Source organism: Tenrec ecaudatus, chromosome 1 (assembly GCF_050624435.1).
Source record: "Tenrec ecaudatus isolate mTenEca1 chromosome 1, mTenEca1.hap1, whole genome shotgun sequence".
NCBI classification, from domain to species: Eukaryota; Metazoa; Chordata; class Mammalia; order Afrosoricida; family Tenrecidae; genus Tenrec; species Tenrec ecaudatus.
Window position 1 is genome coordinate 248,641,255 of NC_134530.1, and position 20,880 is coordinate 248,662,134.

General features: G+C 55.8%; 1 protein-coding gene across 2 annotated transcripts in view; it reads right to left on the reverse strand.

The window, feature by feature from the left end:
- The window catches only part of TMEM63A (transmembrane protein 63A), a 43,844-nt gene that overhangs the window by 7,822 nt on the left and 15,142 nt on the right, over positions 1 to 20,880 (reverse strand). For both annotated transcript variants that reach the window (XM_075530888.1, XM_075530877.1), the window contains 15 exons: positions 20,371 to 20,479; positions 19,241 to 19,311; positions 15,278 to 15,358; positions 14,870 to 14,993; positions 14,648 to 14,781; positions 13,357 to 13,494; positions 12,232 to 12,385; positions 9,536 to 9,642; positions 9,365 to 9,451; positions 8,398 to 8,460; positions 4,610 to 4,772; positions 3,820 to 3,925; positions 2,281 to 2,448; positions 1,147 to 1,262; positions 803 to 865 (listed from right to left, as the gene is read on the reverse strand). In XM_075530888.1, the coding sequence (XP_075387003.1) occupies positions 803 to 865; positions 1,147 to 1,262; positions 2,281 to 2,448; positions 3,820 to 3,925; positions 4,610 to 4,772; positions 8,398 to 8,460; positions 9,365 to 9,451; positions 9,536 to 9,642; positions 12,232 to 12,385; positions 13,357 to 13,494; positions 14,648 to 14,781; positions 14,870 to 14,993; positions 15,278 to 15,358; positions 19,241 to 19,311; positions 20,371 to 20,479 (1,684 nt within the window). The remainder of the gene's footprint in view (positions 1 to 802; positions 866 to 1,146; positions 1,263 to 2,280; positions 2,449 to 3,819; positions 3,926 to 4,609; positions 4,773 to 8,397; positions 8,461 to 9,364; positions 9,452 to 9,535; positions 9,643 to 12,231; positions 12,386 to 13,356; positions 13,495 to 14,647; positions 14,782 to 14,869; positions 14,994 to 15,277; positions 15,359 to 19,240; positions 19,312 to 20,370; positions 20,480 to 20,880) is intronic.

Here is a 20,880-nt window from a genome sequence, read left to right on the forward strand (position 1 = left end):
CCAGCAAAGAAGGGAGTTAATGCTCACGTGGGGGACACTTCATCCCTGCTCATGAAAGACACCAGGGAAGTCAAGGCTGCAGAACTGCCTAGCAGCCCGACCCAAATGTGCCACATGATTGTACCCGGTTCCCATGGTCGCAGAGAAGGACGCACACCTACTTCTTGGCACTGTGTATGGGAAACTAGCCTCTGTCGAACGGGATGCTCAGATGCTGAGCAAACCTGTGGGCATTGCGGCCCCTCCAGAGGCCAGTCCTGCCCCGCTGGCACAGTCACAGGCGTGTCCCTCCAAGGACTTTGTCCTTGAGGGCTTGCCCAAAGACAGACACTGACAAGAGGGTCTGGCACCTGGGAAGGGCACCTGCTGAGGGTGGGCACTGGCCCACCCTCTGGGAGCAGGATGCTGGGGTCAGAAGCAGGACAGGAGTCCCAGTCATTCTAATGTGGGGCCTTCCTTTGAAGCACTGATTTGTCAAAATTCACCAGGGTGGCCATCTCTTGGTGCCTACCAGAGGCCCTCGCCCAAGCCAGTGGGAGAATGGCTGTGTCCCTAAAGCCCGACTCCTCAGGTGGGTGGGGGTGGGGAGTCAGTCTCCATGACTCATGAGGCTTCACCCATCATGTAGGTCCCCATCCAGGGGGACGAGCTGACCCAGTTCAGGAACCCACCTGCCATACCATCGTGGGGCTTCTATCTGGGCAGGAGACCACCAAGACCTGTCTGCCTGCAGCTGACCTGGTTAGGTCCCTTAAAATGCAAGCCAGCAAGAATGAGTGCCTGGGTGAGAGCAGACACTTACCGTGAACGGTGGGGGCGCAGAGCCCTCGGCCCCACTTCCTTTGTCGCTGGCCGGCTCTTCTGTCTGCAGATATCAGCCAGATTGCAGTGATAAACAAAACCCAGTTCCCTGAACCAACACCCTCCAAATAAGACAACGAACACCCACAGGAGTAGCACCAGCTGGACCCAAACTCTCAGGGTGGCTGGGTAGCTGCAGCCCTGGACTGGGCAGGGGAGAGGGGCAGGGAAGTATGTGGGGTGGGGGCTACACTCCACAGCCTGCTGCGGCCCACGCCTTATCAGCAGGTAAATACAGTCCGGAGAGGACTACTGAGATGTGAAGCGGGAAGAGGGTCCCTTTACCTTGTAGTTCAGCGGGCTGAGGTGCTTGAAACAGCCAAAGCAGGTGTAGGCCAGGCAGACCAGGATAGTCAGCAGCACCACCAGGAAGGTGAACAGGGTGGCAGGGGCCTTCATACCTGGACATGGAGAGGGAGGGCAGCCTTAGGGTGGAGGGTGAGGTACCATGGAAAGGGACCCCATGGGGTGGGTCTGCAGCCTACAGGAAAGACCTACAGCTGACAGGCCCCCCCCCCCCCCCAAGCAGCTGTGCTGGTGCTGCCACGGCCAGAACTGACCGCACCGTGATCCAGAGCTCAAAACCTGTCGAGGGCCCCCACAGGCACTGGGGCCCCCAAGACACATAACACATGAGCACACCAGCTGGCATGGAGGCCGCTGACTCGCGGCACGCTCACGTGTGCAGCAGGGTAGAGCTGGGGGCCACCGATTTCCCACTGGCAGGTTTTTCTTGGGAGGAGATCACCAGGGCCAGTACATCAAATCGGTGACACTCCTCAGCTTCCTTGTCAGGTGGACCCCTCAAGACCGCAGTGGCCTGGACTGGGCAGGATGAACTCTTACCCCATTTGGGGGGCTCACTCCCTATCTATCATTGAGTCGATTCTGACACATCACGAGCCTATAGAACAGGGTAGAACCACCCCTCTGGCCTTCTCCAAGACTACCTCTTCCCAGGAGTAGAAAGTCCTCTTGTTGTTCTCCCTCAGGGTGGCTCGTGGTTTCGAACTGCTGAACTTGCAGTTAGCAACCCAACAAGTAACTACTACACCACCAGGGCTCCTTTGGCTGAGCTGCAGGCTTTCCCTGCCACCACCACTCCCCCAAAAAAGTAGCAGTTCCTCACAACCTGGCTCATCCTCCTCTGCTCTGTGAGGCGTAAGGACCTGGGCCCCTCCCACCAGCCCCTTCAACTCCAAGAAGGAGGTCATCTTCTCCCTAAGAGTGTTGGGGACAACTGCCAGGCCTTTGGCAGGCTCACATCTGAGTCAGCCTGGAAGCTGGTGAGTGTTGCCCAGCCCTCCCCCACTGGATACCACATTCAGATTGGACGCCTAGTTGATACTGTTAAGGCAGTGCGGGATGTGATTGGCTGCTGTGGATGCAGGCCTGCGAGGCCAAGGGCGGGGCCCTTACCCAGCCGTAAGAAGGAGAAGAAATAGAGCCAGAAGAGGCAGAGAATGGGAGCAGCCAGGGCCTGGTTCACCGCAGCCACGTGGATCTTCTTCTCCAGCTTGGCCGGCAGGTAGACGAAGTAGAGGTTGTGTCGGTCCACCATGTGTTTGAGCAGGATGTAGATGAGGCCTGCGGAGGGAGGCTGTGAGGTGGATGTCCTGGGTGCACAACCAGGATCTCTCTGCCCGCTTCCTCCTCCTCAGGGGGAGACTATGTCTAAGTGGAGCTGGGCCTGGCAGAGTGCAAAGCCTGTGGCGTGGACCCCAGGTTGGATAAAGGCATAACCTGGATGCTCGTCCTTTCTCTCGCTTTCTCTCCTCCCTTCCTAGCCTCGGGAGCAGAGGGACCCGCAGCTCTGGCCCTGTGGAACCCCAAAACTCTTCATTCCCATGGGGGCAAGCGTCTCCCCCAAAGCCCCTCCTCCCACCTGGGCTGACCTCGTGTCTCTTCCCCAGGGGCCTTTGCTACTCTGCCAAGTTGGTTTTGGTGCCTGTCTGTTCAAAGTGACACCACAGATGTTTGTAAATAGTAAAGGCCCATTGCTCTTGGGCTGATTCTGGCTCACAGCGACACTACTGGGCAGGGTGGAACTGCCCCCCAGGTCTTTACCGAAGATGGCCACCGCTTCCTCCCACAGAGCCGCTGGTGGGTTCAAAGTGCCGACTACTCAGTGACCAGCTGAGCACTTTAACCGTGGCGCCACCAGGGCTCCTCAAATAGTGCAGAAGCACTTTGCCGCAGGGCTGCCCCAGGCCTGCCCTAGGCCGGTCAGGGCAGACTGTGCTCTGTAGATGGGGCGGGGGTGGGGGGGGGCGGCAAGGGGGCAATGGCTGTGATCTTTCAGAAACATCACCAGCTTTTTCTTCCCAAGCACCTCTGGGTAGACTTCAGCCTTGAACCTTGCACTTAGCAGTCCAGCGTGTTAATGTTCTACCTGCCCAGGGAGGCCCCGAGAGAGTGCACAGGGGAAGTAGCCCCCTCTCACTCCTGGATCTCTCTACCTGCGTCCTCTCTCAGCCTGCTGGTCACTCGCCAGCCCCTGCGGGTCTAGCTGCGGGTCGTGATCCGGACCTTGGCCTTTAAAGCCAAAGAGCCCAAGTTCAAATCCTGGCTTTAATGCCCCTCGAGCCTCCATATAAAAGGTCTGGGAAACCAGCCGCCCTGTCAGCTCGGTAGGGTTTGCTGTGAGGGTCTGTGTGGGATGCGACCCCAGCCGGGCTGACTGAGCAGACGCTACAGCCCAGAGCTGAGATTGCAAGTCACTGAAATCAAAGCATTTGGCCCGAAGGGTCAAGTGACCCTCTGGGCCAAGAAGGGCCTCGGTCCGGGAGAAGTATGGACCGACCGCATCGTTTGGAAGCGATGTGGAAGTTGGGGTCACGTGTGGTTCTTTGGCCGCTTGTCTGAAGGGTGACAAGAGGTCTCCACCCCCAGGTCCCGGTGGTGTCCTGGGATGCTGAGGGCTCCGGCCATGCCCCCTTTCCCCACGCCCCCGCTCACCGAAGGGCGCGATGATGGGGCAGGTGATGCTGAAGGCCATGATGACAGTGAAGACGCACAGCATCCACGCGTACATGGCGCCAAACTCGTACTGGAAGGCCTGGTTCTGGGGGGAGGCCGGGGGAGGGGCTCACACGCTCGCCCTGCCCAGCGCCCCTCACCGCACCCCAGACAACAAAGGGAGAACGGCTGTGTGCAACACAACGGGGGACCCACAACCAGCCCCCACCTCTTCAGGTCCTTTCTCTCCCCCCACCAAGCCTTAGACAGCTTCGCCCAGCCTTGCACGGGGCCGGGGGATTGCAGGCTTGCTCAGCGTTTTCTTCGTTGGACCCCGCCTGTCCCCAAGGATGGTGGGAAGACTGATTCTGAGGACAGGCCGCAGAGTAACTCTGGAGTCGGCCCGCCGCGGGCTGTGTGTCCTGGGTAAAGCGTTGGCCCTCTCTGCCGTGTAGTTTGCGTATCAATGGAGAAGGGATACTGATAGGACCCATCTCATGCCGGTGGTTCAAGGAAGCAATGAAAGAAGGCCGTTACCCGTCAGTGCTTGGATGGCAAGGCAGGGGCACAGAGAGGCCCTCCCATCCAACTTCGGGAATCTTGGGACAAATATCACAAGGACCTGTGACATCGATGTAATCCAAAGAACTCATGTGCACTGGCCCCGTGGGAAAGGGATGTGTGCTGGCAGTTGTCTGTGAGTTAGACTCCAAGCACCAACAAGGTGACTGGCAGGTGTGTCAGGCCCTGCACCTGGGGGTGTCCCGCCCGCCCCACCTCAGCCGCACACCTGCTTGACGTTCCTCCGGTCGGCAGCTGTCTTGGCCATGATCATGCGGAAAGTATAGAGGATGAGGCCTGGCAGCCGCAGCAGCTCCATGCCATTGCCGATGAAGGCCGAGGCGATGACGTAGTTCACAAAGAAGGCACCCTGGTCAGGCAGGAAGACACACCTGGGGGAGACCAGGGGCCCCGTGAGCATGCAGCAGCGACAGCCGCCTCCTTGCGGCCAGAGGGACGTGAGGGCAGAGCAGGGGCGCCTGGCTTTATACTCAGTCCTTCCGTCTGTCCTGAGCACTGGCAGTGAGACGAAGTCCCTAGGCCTGCAGTGTGTCCATCAGAGCGCCCATGGCAGCCCGGGCCCAGCAGCAGTAGGCACCATGTGCCTGCCGCGAGGGAACATCATGTAGAGAACAGTAAAGGGGTGGGGGTGGGGGTGCGTGCGTGTGCCAGAGACCTTCGGCAGAGCTAGAGCCCAGGACCAGTCACCTAGGCCTCGGTGCTTACTACGGGAGCTCTGAGGGGGCCAAATGGACCCATGGAACCTAAAGGGGCAGGCGGGGCTATGGTAGGTGGGATTCTGTCCCTGTAAAGAGGTGCTCAAGTTCTAATCCCCAGCACCAGTGGACGTGGCCTTGTCTGGACATGGAGCCTTAGCAGAAGGCGCGAGTGAAACAAAGATGAAGTCACAGGATTGGTCCTGATCCCATGAGAGTCAAGTCCTTGTAAACAAGGAGAGAGGCAGAGAGAAGTGGGGGGAGACGACACCTGGCGACAGAGGCAGCGGCTGGAGAGGGGCTTCCACCAAGCCCAGGCCGGCCACCGAGGACAACTGACAACTGCTAACAGCCAGGAAGAGCCACAAAGGGGCCTTCCCCAGAGGCTTCCGGGAGAGCACAGCTCTGCCAACACTGGCTCCTGGTCTGCGAGGTGCCGCCATGCTCAGCCAGCCCGTGTGGGGAGCTTGTTAGGCAGCAGCCAGTCGTCGACACTAGTCAGGCGAGGTCTGGCCCGCGGTGGGTGGTGGCAGAGCTGCAAGCAGAAGCGAGCCAGATGGCGGCGACCACTAGACACTCCTGCTGGATGCGGGCAGCGGGCGGACTCGGGAGAGCCGTCAGGTTCTGGGCTTGCAGGGGGCCTGGGTGTAGGGTGCGAGGGAGGGAGAGAGAGGAAGAGAGGAAGCAAGAGAAGTGGCAAGGTTTGTTAATGTTCCTCCCCTCCCTCCCCTCTATAGTTTTTCAGAGTAACTTTAAAAGCTATGACCCAGGGGACGTTGGGGGAGTGATAGACTTGGCGGAAGCAGTCAGTTTGGTCTGGGCAAGTTCAGTGAGAGAGGCCCCTCCGATGGCTAGACAAGAGTCGTAGGCAGGCAGCGAGCCGGACACAGGACGTGTGGCCCAGGCTGGAGTTACAAACATGGAACTCATCCGCGTATCGCATTCTGGGGCTGTCCGTGGTGCTAAGGCGATGAGAGAAGCTGAAGCGGGGCTCTGTGCAGCCAGCCTGGGAGCTGGAGGCGACCAGAGGGAAGTAAGCCGTGGGCAGGGAAACCCAGAGAGCTGCGTCACGGGCGCCAAGTGGAAGGCAGTCAACTTGTCGGAGGTTTCTGGCAGATAACAGAGCAGAAGTGGCCATCTGGACGTTACTGTCAACCCAGACAAGAGCTGGCTGGATGTGTCTGTGGCTTCCAGTGCCCAAGTCACTTTCTTGCTCGACAGGTGCCCATCTTGAGTAATTCATGCCGTCTTCACAGGTAAGCGCTGCTCATGACCAACCTTCCCTAAGCTTAGGACCTAATTAAAACTCTGAACGCAAAATGCATGTCCACTGAGTCAACGCCGACTCATAGCGTCCCTCTAGGAGAGGGTAGAACTGCCCCTGTGGGTTTTGAGACTGTAACTCTTTACAGCAGTGGTTCTCAACCTGGGGGTCGAACGACCCTTTCACGGGGGTCGTCCCATTCATAACAGTAGCAAAATTACAGTGATGAAGTATCAATGAAAATAACTTTATGGTTGGTGGGGGGGGTCACCACAACATGAGGAGCTGTATTAAAGGGTCACAGCATTATAAATGTTGAGAACCACTGCTTTACAAGAATAGAAAGCCTCGTCTTTCTTCCTCGGAGTGGTTTGTGGTTTCGAACTGCTGACCTTGCAGTTAGCAGCCCAGCAAGTAACCACTCTGCCACCGAGGCTCCTAGGTTAGGACTTTGAGTGTTGTGCAATGGGAGCCGGGCTGAGTCGCAGAACTAGCTCTTAACTAGTTGTTACGCTGGGTAAGTTGACCAACATCCCTGGGTCTCCGTCTCCTTACTGGTAAGATGGAGATAATAGTTATCACCCATAGTTTGTAATAAAGTTTAAACAAACAAATAAAAGGCATTTAGAGCACTTTAACACGTGCCTTGCAAAAGAGCCCACAGTCATAAAAAATAAAAAATCCTTGTTGTCAAGTGGATACCGACGTATAGCAAGCCTGTAGGACAGAATCAACAGGTGAGTCCTGGGGGCGTAGGGGTCCTGAGTGGGCTGTAATCCAGCCTTGCAGAGCCACTGGCTTCTCCCCAGGAGGGGATGGGGCCTTCTGCATCCATAGAGTTCCAATTGTCTTGGAAACCCACTGGGGCAGTTCCACCCTGCCGTAGGGTTGCTCTCTGTTGTTCTCGACTCAGTGGAAGTGAGTTTTGAGTGAGGCAGGGTAGACCTGCCTCAGGGTTTCTGGGGTCAGAAATCATTACAGTTAAAGTTGTGAAGGATGGACACTGTCAAAGCATTTGTTTAACTGGGATCCACCATGAATCAATACCCACAGAGGCAGGAGCCAGGAAACCAAATGACATCCTGCACCGGGCACATCAGATGCACAAGACCTCCGGAACGTGTTGAGAAGCAAATATGTCACTTAGAGATGAAGGTGCGCCTGACCCCCAAGCCATGGTATCTTCAGTCATCTCATATGCGTGTGAACGTTGGACCTTATTGAATAAGGAAGACTGAAGAACTGGTGCGTTTGAACTACGGTGCCGACAGGAATACTGCAGGTACAGCCAGCAAGCTCCTGAAAAGCGAGGCTGGCAAGACTTTGTCTCATGAACTTGGACATGCTATCAGGAGAGACCAGCCCCTGGACAAGGACCTCATGCTTGGTAAGGTAGAGGGGCAGCGGAAAACAGGACGCTCGCTCTTCAATAAGGTGGCTTGCCGGTGGCTGCAGCAACGGGCTCAAACCTAGCACTGATGGTGGGCACGGCAAGGGATTGGAAGCATGGCCTTCTGCCAGAACCAACTCAAGGGCACCTGAGTCTGACAACAACCCTGCAAGGACGTAGAGGACTGCTTTTCCTCTTCTGGATGGACTAGTAGGTTTGCCCCACCAGCCTTCAGTCAGCAGCCGGCACTTAGGCACCATGCCACCAGGACGCCTTCCCCTGGGGGTTGTGCAGGCTTAAAATAGGGAAAGGCAGCCTTCATCAACAATGTGTTCAACTCCATCCTCCCGGCAGAAGTCCTCCCAGTTCACTCACTCACTCACTCGGTACTAATGACGGCGACCGGCCCGCACCACAGCCCCGCACCAGCCCCGCCGCCCTCGGGAAAGAAGGACCGACACTGCCTCTAACTGCCTGCAGACTACAAATCAACCACCTTCTGCACGTGGGGCAGCTCCCTCTGCGGCGCAGCCCAGCCCGAGACGGATTTGGGGATGGGGATGAGTCCCGTGGTCGTGGAAGAAGTAAGCCTGCCCGGGCAGCAGCCCGCGGCGCAGAACTCCACGCAGCAGCTGGCAGATACTTACTCCAGCCGGATGGAGGTCTCCGAGGAAGTCTTGTCAAAGAGCCACCGGAAGAAAAAGTCCAGGCTGAAAGAGAGGAAACGACCGCCATTCACCCCAACCGCCCATGCAGCCAGTACACACAGGTCTGCTTCTGTTGGGTTGTCCTTTTCTGCTCCAGAAAGAGGCCACATCTCAACGCCACTGTCCACAGGGATGCAGAGGGCCTGGCTTGAACGGAAACGGCCTTCCTTGAGAAAAACGAGGCCGATGACCAAACACGACAGCACGCCCAGTGCAGTCCAGTCCCTTCTGACCCACTGTGACGCCGTGGATAGACTAGGACTGACCACGGCGGTCATCCTCACGGAGAGCGGCTGCCTCGTCGTTCTGTCAAGTGGCTGGTGGGTTCCAGACCACCGACCTTTAAATCAGCAGTCAGCTGCTTAACCACTGCACCACCAGGACTCCTCCCCCCCAACCAATCTCCCTCCATCGAGTCGATGCCGACTCACAGGGACCCTGTAAGACAGGGTAAAACTGCCCCTGTGAGTTTCTGAGAAGGAAGCTCTTTATGAGAAGGCCCCAATTTTCTCCCTTGGAGTTGCTGGTGGTTTCGAACTGCGGACCTTGTAGTTAGCAGTCCAACAGGGAACCACTACGCCACCAGGGCTCCTGGGGCGCTAACTGAACCTTCCCTAAAAGGAAGTTCCTCGGTCGGTTTTGTTTCCAAGTTTGATGATTTTTTTTTTTGAAGTTCCAAAATATTCTTTAATGAAAAGATTTTTGGCCTGGGAGGATTTTTTTTTTTAAGGAAGAAAGATCCTATTTCCAAAAGACTCAATTGCACCCTAAATGGGCATTTAGCCAGGTTAAAATGCTGTATGGATGTGCATTGCACCCCCCCCCCACACACACCCCCCAATCATTTCCATCCTCCTGGGACAGTGCCCTCCAGGTATGGGAGCTGGTGGGGAGTGACGAGGTCTACCTGGTGAGGCCCAGAGAGGGCAGGATCAGCACCATGAAGATCAAGAAGATGTAGACTTTGGTCATCATGATCCGGTTCTCCCCCGACCTGCAGAATGTCAGAGGTGAGCTCCCTGGCAGGCCGGGGGCCTCCTTCCTCCTCAGGGTGGCCCGGGGCCCTGCCAGCACTCACTTGGTCCAGTGAGACTCCAGCAGCGTGGAGTAGTAGACGATGGTGGGGAGCAGGGCTGAGAAGGACCACAGGAGAAGGGTCGGGAAGAACTGGCTGATGACTGGGTTCTGGGAAATGAAGGTTCACGGCACAGAGAGTCAGCACAGGCCCGTGGGCTCTGAGATCACAGCCTGCTGGCCTGGTGACCCAGTGGGCCCCCGGGGGAGGTGCTGAGATCCTTGCCCATCCCCCCACTCCCAAAGTAGAACTGGACCTGGCACAGGGTAGGTGTTCTATAAAGGTTGGCTAAACTATCAATTCCAGCACCTTGTGTTGGCAAAACCACCTGTCTGTGTCACGTGGTGGTGGCTTGTGTGTTGTGATGTGGAAAGCTATGCCAACGGCATTTCAAATCCCAACAGGACCGTCCCTGCTGAACAGATTTCCAGTAGAGCTTCCGAAGACAGGCTTAACAATCTACTTCCCAACACGTGCTAATGGACACCCTGTGGATCACAGCAGAACACTGTCTGATGTGGTGCTGGATGATGAGGCCCCTCCGTTGGAAGGCACTTAACAGACACGGTGGCCACCAGAGTGGACTCCAGTGTCCCAAGTGTCCCGAAGATGGGGAGGACCGGCAACGTCTCCTTCTGTCATGTAACTAGCACCTGGTTTGTCTAGCTCTTTGCCGTGGAGGAAGCAACATCTCTCTCTCTCTCTCTCTCTCTCTCTCTCTCTCTCTCTCTCTCTCTCTCTCTCTCTCTCACACACACACACACACACACACACACACACACACACACGAACGCCACGCATCTGACTGGCAGGATGACATGACCACCTTGGTCTCTTGTAAAAACGGCGGATGCCAAGGGAATTGCGGAGGATGCTAAAGAGCAGGGCTCCTCTCCAGGCACCCAGCCACGGGCACCGGAGGCGACATGTTGACCAGGGCGGGCTGTCCTTCCCCCCAAGCCTGCGTGTGTGCTGGGTGTACTTATGGCTGTAATTAGATGATGTGCTGAGCCTACGGCTTGAATGAAATGAACATGAAAATAGCAGTCTTTGGAAACGAAAGGAACACTTTGAAAAGGCTTGATCAAGGCTGATTTCTGAAAGGAAAAAGTTGAACCAGAGGTGAGTCAATTAACTATAAAGTATTCAAGGACATGATGTCTAAGAGGGTTCTCTACTCAAGATGGCTTTGCAAGTGTCTTTAAATTCTTGCTTTAAAGAAACAAACTGGGAACCGATTACAAGGATCGACATATAACCTCCTCCCTGGGGGATGGACTACAGAAAAGTGGGTGAAGGGAGACATCAGACAGTGTAAGATATGACAAAATAATAATTTATGAATTATGAAGGGTCCTTGAGGGAGGGGAGAGTGGGGAGGGAGGGGGAAAATGTGAAGCTGATATTAAGGGCTCAAGTAGAAGGCAAATGTTTGAGAATGATGATGGCAACAAATGTGCTTGACACAATAGATGGATGTATGGATTGTGATAAGAATTGTACAAAAAAACCCAATAAAATGATTTTTTTAAAAAGAAACTCAAACTGGGCTCATAGAAAATAGGAAAGAAGTGGGGTTTATTTACATGAAACAGGCAGAGTGGAGTCAGCAGACCCATCCCCCAAAGAACTGGCCTGACCCGGCACCAGAAGACCATGGAAACAAACTAGCTTCACCAGTGGTTAGTTTTACGCAGGGAGTCTGATGAAAGAGCTTCAACTGCACATTAGCACAGATCTTCATCTCATGAGTAAGGAATGGTAAGTGGGGTTCCTCCAGTCATTGGGTAAAGAAAAATTGAGACGCAGAGTCCACTCAGCCAGGAGATGGGAAGTAGAACAGGACCAGGGGTCTGGAGGCCAGGCTGCTTCCCCAGAGGCTGGCTGGCTAACCAGATGCCAGATGGAAACAGGAGGAGAAGGAAATGATTCAGAGAGGGATTTCAGTAGAGTGAATTACGGGAAAGCACTGTGTTTAAGTTGGTCCCAGGTCAGGGACCAATCAGCTGCTATGGCAGCTTCTTGAATTGTCCTATGTGTTTGTTCATTTGATCATGCATTACCAATGGAGCACCAATGATTTCATAAAACAAGTTTATCTAAAAGTACCATAGCATTAACTCGGGCTCTCCTGCTCCTCCCCCACACCCCCTTGGGCACTACTGTAGTGGATGGACACAGCTGAGTCGAGTTTTCATGAGACCAAGTAGCACCGCCCACCCTGGGCTCTCCTGAGCTCCAATCTTTGAGAAAGCAGATGGCCAGCTCCTTCCCCCTCATGCCCCCAGGGAGGGCTCCAGCCGTGGCCCCCACCCTTTGGGATTGTAACTGAGGGTTGACCCGCTTCTCTACACTACCAGGCTCCTTCACACCCCTCCTAAGCCGGCCCTCTGCTTAGATCGCTTCCACACGCTGTTTGTATCACAAACCCTGCCGGTGTGCCACAAGGTTGCTACAATGTCATGTAGCTGCTCAGCATTCTATCGGACTGCCTCCTTCAACTCCTGTGGTTCCTACTGCTTAACATTTCAACAGAGTCTATATATTTGGGGGTTTATATCAGAAAGCTGTTGCAATTCATATGCCATCACTGCTCAGGCCCGTGTTGGGTGACATGGCCTCCTCCCACTCCCACCCTGGTCCCCATTCCTTCCCAAGCCCCCACAATCTCTCTTCTCTTCAGCACCCTCATCACTCACATTCAGCTCGTGGATGGGCTTGGTGACATTGAACTTGTCTATGGTGGACAGGATGATGGAGGGCGTGGTCAGGAAGAAGAGCCCCAGGAAGAGTATGAAGTTGATGCCCAGCCACTGGATCCACCACCGGAGGCCCTGGACGGAGAGGTTCTTCCTGCCGAGAGAGAACGCGGGGCTGGGGGCTGGGCACAGCAAGTGCCCATGGCTTAGGTAGGCCCGAGACCCAGTGCAGGCTGGCGTCTTTAGTGAGGGCTCATTTGGCATGCTTGCTGTACTGACGGTTGGCGACAGGGAGAGAAGTCTCAGTTACCCAGTACTAACTCCCCAAGGAGATGCCGGGCCCCCTCCGCAGAGGAAACAAGGGATATCTGTGGCATTTCCCAGGTGTCTCTGCAGTGCCTTGGGACGGAAGACACATCCTTCCCAGTGAGGTGGGGCCACAGGGTGGAGATAGAGGATCAGGGGTCAGGCAGCCAGCTGGAATGTGTGCTGGCCACTCAGCCCACAGGAGCACACACAAGGAGTTGGAATGTCCTTGAGCCAGAGCCAAACCGTTGGAGGCTGGGTGAGGACAGGAGATGAGCCTCTGGGGCCCTCTCTGTGCGAGCTCTGGGAGATAGCAGGCCCGCTGGGTCCCTGCCATGTTGGGCACAGCTGAGCCCACCAGCACATCCCCAGAAGGGAGTAGCGGACACTTGACCTAAGACTGCAGCCGATGATAGAGGCAGCTCCAGTGCCCTTGGGCCGTGGCTGGTTTGACGTGCTGCTCACGTCCACTACCCAGCCACCACCAGTTTGTGAGGATGGAATAGGAAAACGAGATGGCGGAACGTCTCCGTGTGTTTGATAGTGGTTACACGTTGAAGGGATCATTCCTTTGGCTATATTGGGAAACACATTTTTTAAAGTGATGTGTGTTCAACAGCCTCTTCTTTTACTTTTCTAATGTGGCTTCTGGAAAATGTGAACAAACACCTATGTAGCAGGTGCAATGTTGGGGTGTGGTCGCCCCAAGTACGTCACAGCACCCTCAGCCTACACCATGCCGATCCCCACTGGGGAGCTGTCACTGGACAACTGTCTGTCAGACTTTGCTTCCAGCCCCCTGACACCCCAGGTACGCACCAGCAGATGTCCTCGGGGTACGAGGCGAAGCTGACAGTCCACTTGGAGATGCCCAGCTCTCTGCTGTGGGAAGATGGCTGGGGCTCCCCTTTGCACCGGAGACCCTGACACTTGCAGGCGTTGAAGTCTTTCAGGATGCTGCCAGGGGAGACCGCTGGTCAGGGCCCAGTCCCCCAGGTACCACCAGCCATAGGCAGAGCTCTGGAGGGTGATCTGGGAGCCCCGGGGCACGAGAGCTTTGCTCTAGCGCCACGATTTCATAATGAAGGCTATGTATGAAGCAGGCACCACGCTTGGCCCGCTCTTTGGAGGATCTTTCTGAAGCCCCGTGTGTTAGGGAGAAACAGGCGCCCTTGGCTTTCACGGCCGATTTGGAGACTGGGTGGACTTGAGGCTCCAGCCTTTGTTTGCAGCTGAGCATGTTAGCTATCAGCACCATCTGGAGACTTCCCCAAAACCCCGCCAGTCATTTCCATTCCGCTTGTACCGGGAAAGAAGCCGAGGCTATGTGAGACAGGTCTTCCACCCCCACCCCTGCCACCTGTGTGACTCTGGGTCCTGTGCTGTTTCTGTTAACTCCAAGACATATTCCTGGGACAGAGCTGACATGGCCCAGGGTGGCCAGCCCATCTTCCCCACCCGGGAGTACATTGCCAGGCTGGTAGCCTGAATTTTGCCAGCCCCTCACCTCTTAGTCGGGGCCTAGAGTGGCTTTACATGTGGCCTGTACCCATCCCTACTCCAAGATCTCCCTCCCCAGAGAGAGGGCACCCAGATCGCCCCTGGGGGAGCCGTGCCACAGTGCACTGTGAGCTCCCCAGAGCCGGGCTCAGCTGCAGCACACCCGCCTGGAGGAGCCCCAGAGCTCTCTGCAGTGGCTGGAAGACAAGCAGCCCGTGGGCAGAGAAGGCTCCATGGCTCTGGAGCAGGAGGCTGATATCCCACCTGGCAGGATGCTGCTGGGCATAGCAGAGCCAGTAAGATTCCCTCGGCCCTCTGGGGAGTCTAGCAGCCGAGCACAGCCACCATTCAGCCCCCAGGGGCCAGCTAGGGTCACCCACTCCACATCCAGCACCCACCCAGTGACATGCAAACACAGGGTGGGCTCGCCTTCAAAGGGAATGCTGATGGCTGCCTCCCAGCCCCCCACCCCAGGGGGAAGGTCAAGCAAACATCACCCACATTGTGCTGGTGAAGCCCATCTTTACCCCAGAGAGGCAGAGGACACCTGACAGGTATGGCCCTGAGGGCCAGAGAGAAACCATGCTGAAAGGACCTGGCCCATACTCACTAGGTGGCCATGAACTTTTCCTGGAAGGTGACAAAAGCCATTCCCAGGGGCTGGAACTGAACCCTGCATTCCTCTTCTGAAACCTTCTCTACCAGCCTGTCCTTCATGCGCGTGTAGTAGGCGATGGCATCTTCCTGCGGGGGACATCGCCCGGTGAGGACATGGCTCTGTGCGAGGGGCAGTGGGCGCCACTCCTGGCGGGGCTGGGGTAGGGGCGCTTACCCGCTCACACCCCCGCACTTCAAAGCAGCAGAACTGGCCACAGGGCTTAGGGTTGATCAGGGTCCGCTGGCCAGTCTTCATCAGCAAGTTTGTGTAGTAGGTCAGGCTGGTCTCGGCCTTCTTCCTGTGGTTAGAGGTGGGGGGGGGGTTGAAGGGGTTGGGGGCTGGGGGTGGTGAGGGCATGGGGCGGAGACCAGCCTCCAATTCTCAGTTCTGGGTGCGGGCTTCACACCCACCTCTAACCTTCAGTCAGAAAGCCCAGCTGAGATGTCGGCTTCCTGAACAACAAAGGGGCTGGGGAGCCCCACACCTGAGAATGGACCGGTGGCCCCATTACTAGGGGGCATGGGACAGAAAGGTCCAGGCTGGCTTCCCCCAGGGCACGCCCATGCCCCTAGCCCTCCTTACCTCTCCTTGCACAGGTAAATCAGCTTGGCCACGTTGTAGCACAGCTGGACCTCCACGACCAGGCATGTGGGGTAAGCGTCCCTGTGTCCGGAGGGGGCAGGAGGCAAAAGGCAGTCATCGGAAGGTGACACAGCAAAGGCGGCTTTGAAGAGAGAGCACTCGGGGGAGAAACACCAGTCTCCCCCAAAGGCCGTGACCACGTACGGTCACGTTGCACACGCGGGGCCAGCTGGGACCTGGCTTTCTCTCTTTTACTAAATGGCACGTTCACATCTACCAGAGATTTATTAAACAGCCTCACAGTAACTGCCTGAAACTGTCCTGCGTGTACCCATCTGGCTTTAAGTCAGTTGGCACCTCTCCCGGGGAAGAGTGAACATCATCCATCACAGAGTGTGCACCCTCAAAATGGGCTATCCTCAGCGCGGACTCGGACTGCCCCTGAAACCCTATGCGCTGTGTAACCTTTTGTAAGATCAAAGGCTTTTTCAGAGGATCTCGGCTCCTATGCCAGAGACCTGGGTTCAATTCCTGCCCAGGCACTTCATGCGCAGCCCCTGCCCATCTGTCAGTGGAGGCTTGCATGTTGCCAGGAGTCCAGACAGCTTTTCAATAGAGCTCTCCACCCAAGTCAGACTAGGAAGAAAGGCCTGGCGGTCTGCTTCTGAAGATCAGCCAGTGAAAACCCTATGCATTGCAATAGGCAACTGTGGCTGGGGTCCCCGGGGACTGGTAGCCGATTTGACCGCCACTAACAAGAGCCGAGGACCCTCAGCATAGAAAGCGATGCATACCCTGAACAATCCTAGCGAAACGACTGACACGCCGATACGTAGATGAACTGACTTAACCCCCACCATAACCTGCAAAGTTTTATCTCCAGTTCACAGGTGAAGAAACGGAGGCCCAGAGAGGGTGCTCAACCTGGGTCTCAGGCCACAGCAGTTGAGTGAGCATTTGAGCCAAGGTGTGAATCAGGCAGTTGGCTCTGGTCCATGCTCACAGCAACCATGGGGTGTTGTTCCACTCAAACACCTCCAGACTCACTGCCCTCACCCAATCCCAACTCAGAGTGGTCCTATAGGACAGGGAGAACTGCCCCCAAACTGTTTAGAGGAGCTAATGGGGATTCAAACTGCTGACCTAGTGGTTGTAGCCCAACTTGTAACCAACACCACCACCAAGGACACAGAGACACACGCACACTGTACAGGAAACTTTTGGGGATTCCCGTACTGCGTTGAGCCCCAGCCACGGCGTGCCAGGCACTGTTCTGGGGGCTGGAGGGGAAGCCGGGACAAGCTGACATTTTAGTGAGAGAGAAACCCACTGACATGTCAACCAATTTATCAGGAGGGCTACTTCAGGCCCCACTGAGAGTTTTGAGGAAGAGAACCCCCAGCTTCAGCATCCTGCTACAAGCCACCACCAGCCTGTTTGCCACACGACAGTGGCTTCTGTGTGGCTGTGACGCTGAAAGCTATGTCACCGGTATTTCCAATACCAGCAGGGTCACCTCTGGGGGCGAGGAGCTTGTAGACTCAATCTAGGAAGAAAGACCTGGCGATTGACTTTGGTAAATCAGGCAACAAACACTTTCCGGATCACAACAGAGCACTGCATGGAAGAAGAGCCCCCCCAGATGGCCCTCGCCGCCATCGAGTTGACGCTGACACATAGCGGCTCCACAGGAGCGTGTAGAACTGCCTCCTCGGTGGGTTCATGAGACTGTACCTCTCCACGGGAGTAAAAAGCCCATCTGTCTCCCACGGCGCAGCTGGTGGTTTCAAACCGAGCCGCCATCGCGAATCGCAGCCCAACTCGTAGGCATTTGAAATGCAGGGTGGCCACAGCAGACTGGAAGAGCCCGGTGGTCATGAGGGCGCCGAGCACTGGGCACTGCCTCACGCTGCTGTCACGAGGCCCCCGTGAGCGGGTGCCGACTGCACGGCAAGAAGCACCAAGGCAAAGCCGCACGCCCACCCTCCTGGGCTGCAGGGGTCCGCACTTGGGGGTGGAGAGGTCAGGCTCTTCTCTTCAAAGTTATCCGAGAAGTGGATGGAACTCCTGCTGCCATATTATGTTGGAGACTCGTTTCGATGCATAGAGGAGAACGGTTACAGTAGCAAGTGTACATCAGTACATGCTTCGAGAGTTCTCTGAGCCCTGGAAAAAGAGGCTAGCCACGCATTTCAAGCATTCGTTTTATAATTCTGTTTTACTGTGACTCGGCCCAGAGAGTGCTCTGTTCGTGAATAGTGCGCAGTGCGACATCAGCAGCCCTGGGCTCACACTGCCTGCCTGTGGTCCTGTGGCAGTTCCCGTGTCACTGTGATGCCGGAAGCTAGACGATGCCACTAGCATTTCAAGTCACAGCAGGGTCACCCGCGTGGGTGGGTTTCAGTAGAGCTTTCAGGCTCAGACTTAGGAAAGAAAGGAAGGTTTGGTGATGTCCTTCCTGAAATTAGCACCATCGATCATTGTGCAATTACTAATAATCATGAAGACAAGGCACTGCCAGGTAACATTTTGATCTGTCACGCTTAGGGCACTGAGTCAGGGCTGACTTGGCAGCTGCTAGTGATAGATCCTTACTACCCACTGGGGACAGCTATAAAGGAATGAAGAGGGTCTCAAATCCCAGCTCCTCACACTGACCTGTGAGCCCTCACCCTCTGTGGTAATTACATAATCTGGTGTCAACTTGAGACTATTAAGAGTGAAGGGGTGGAGTTTAGCCTGTCAGTCAGGTCACAGCTTGATGATCTCATTTGGAGGCACTAAGGAGATAAATAGCTCACTGGAGGCCAGACCCACACTTTCTGTGAGACATTCTTGATGACAAGCCACATGGAGCTACACTGATGGACCTAGAGCCCTGGAGCTGGAGGAGCCACATGGAGACCCCTGCCAGCACCGAGATGCTTCCACCACCACTGGCTCCACAAGGCTTTCCGACCACTGGCCTGTGGTCTTCCTGTATTAGGTGTCATTGCATGTGTTGCATGAGTCTGAAGAGGACTTTATGGACTATCGGCATATGGGCTACTATTGGACTTATGGACTTGATCTGGACTGGGCTGGGATGTTTTCTCAATATACCATTGCTCTTTTATATAAAGTTCTTTCTTATACACACATGAGTGTCTCTGGATTCCTTTCTCTAGTCCACCCAGACGAACACAGCCTCCCCCTCATGTGCTCTGGACATGTCCTCAGGAGAGGCCCGTCCCTGGAGAAGAACGTCATGCTTGGTAAAGGAGAGGGGCAGCGATGGGAGGAAGGCCCTCGGTAAGATGGACTGACACAGCGGCTGCAACGAAGGGTGCCAACCTGACAAAGATGGCACAGGGCTGCAGGGTGTTTCCCTGTGTTGTCATCCGGTCCCTGTGAGTCCTAACAACAACAAGCTGGGGTGCCCAGCAGCCTCCCCAGTCCGCACGCCCCTTTGCTGATGCGCCTTCTAGGCCTTGCTTTGCCTACACCCCTGGCACACAACCCTGCCTCCAGCCGCCGCTGGCGGGCTGCTGGGAAGGAGGTTTATCCAGAGCACAGGGTGGACTCAGCTAACTGGTGAGCCCCGTCCCAAAGGCTCAGCTCCCCTACAGCTTGCTTCACAAAGCTGCCTCGAAAGCCCCAAGACAGATGACCTTCTTATTCCACAGGCTGCTCCTACCATATATTAGCACCTCCCCACTGGCAGCTACACCCCCTGCAGCCGTTTGTTCCCCAGGCCGCTGTGAGGCTGCAAGGGGAGGACCCCAGTTCGTCTTCCCTCCAGCAGCCCAGGGGAGGCCTGGCTCACCAGTAACTCGACACTCATATGGCAGGGACAGGCCCCTCTCGGCTCTCACCTGGTTACCAAGGGAAGCCCTCGCCCCATGGGACTGTGTTGTTTCTGCCTGGTGGGGGTTCAGCCCCCCTCCAGACCCACTTGTTCTGTAAGGCCTCAGCCCTGCTCACCGGAAGTGACTCTCCACCATCTCCTTGTTGGCTTCTCGGGGGATTCCAGTGATGAAAAGGGTCCGTCTCACCTGCCGGAGGAAAACATCAGGGACAAAAGTCAGCAGGGCAGGTCCGTTTGGAGTGGGCCCAGGTTTTCCGCCCTGCCCAAGCCTTCAGAAAGAAGGCAATGAGAAATCAGGATGGACAGGCATGTGTGTACGTGTTGGTGAGGGGTATCTTTCTGAGGTCTTGAACTCTGAAAGATGTTATTTACATGATATCTTCTTCCAAGTCTGTACAGAGAAGACCTTTCCAGAGCAACCTGGAGCCTCTTTGAAAGGTAGGGGACCAAGGAAGACCCCGGAGAGGGACACAAAGCAGATCAAGAGAGGGATCACACACACACACCCCCCACACACACACACCACCATGCTGTGGGCTCAAGAAGTCACTTAGAATCATTCCACACAAGCCCAACCCCACCTGCACCCCAAATCAAAGGGCTAGTTGGTAGAGTGCGAGGAAAGTACCCAATCCTAAAAACAATCCCCTGGGGAAAAAAAAAAAACAATCCCCTGGGAAATGGAGAGAGAGAGAGAGAGAGAGAGAGAGAGAGAGAGAGAGAGAGAGAGAGAGAGAGAGAGAGAGAGAGAGAGAGAGAGAGAGAGAATATGAGAATGCTGAGTTTGGGCTCAAATATCTAAGGCAGACTTGGCATAGGCCCCGTCTTTATAAACCTTGTCGAATCCATGTGTCCCCTGTGCTCAAGTTGCTGTTTGTTTGAACAAAGTCTGCCTGCATAACAACAACGCTGTCACCTTCATCCAGTTGCACAATCTTTCTCACCATCCTTTTTCCAACTGTGCCACCGCCATCAATGTAAAGTTAACCCCCCCGAAAACCTCCCTTTTAGCCTTCCCTCCCACCCCATTATTTACACGAGATCACATTTATGTGGGGCCTGTTGCAACTCACCAGTCTCACATTGTATTTCATTTCCAAGGACATTGCTGTGTTTATGAAAGCTGTTTGCTGTCCAGGAGCATCCCAGAGACCCCGGTAGCCCCCAGCTGTGGGAGCCAGCTCCCACCTGAGACCCATGCCCAGCACGTTGCCCACCTCGCCTCGGGCCACGGGTGGTCACTCACCCGGCTCTCCGCTTGGTAGCTGATGGCCTTGGTATAGTGCCGCATGAAGGCCACGGTGAGGATGAGGTAGATGGAGGCGAAGATGGTGTGCAGCCAGAGCAGGTCGTTGCTGAGGGAGGACACTGCCGGCCATGAGTGCTGGGCGCTCCCCCCCAGGAGGAGGACACTGCCAGCCATGAGTGCTGGAGCCCCAAGGGGAGGGGGTGCTGGGGCTTTGTTATCCTGGGCACTAAGCTGGGACCTAGGGCCTCGTCACCACAGACCCCACTCACAGGAGGCCAGGGGATCAAAGGGTCCTGCAGCCTCGTGGCCCTCAGAGAGCACTTCGCAGAGGGCCCCGATCGTGGCCAAGGAGCTCCAGATCCACAGGGCCGCGGAGTTCCGTTAAAACCATGGCTAGCTTATTCCTGCTGCTCTTAGGGACGCTGGGTGCTGCAGAGTAGCACTGTACCCCACTGTGGCCTGTCAGAGGCAGACCCCCAGCTCTCCTTCCTGAAGGCCCCTGGGGAA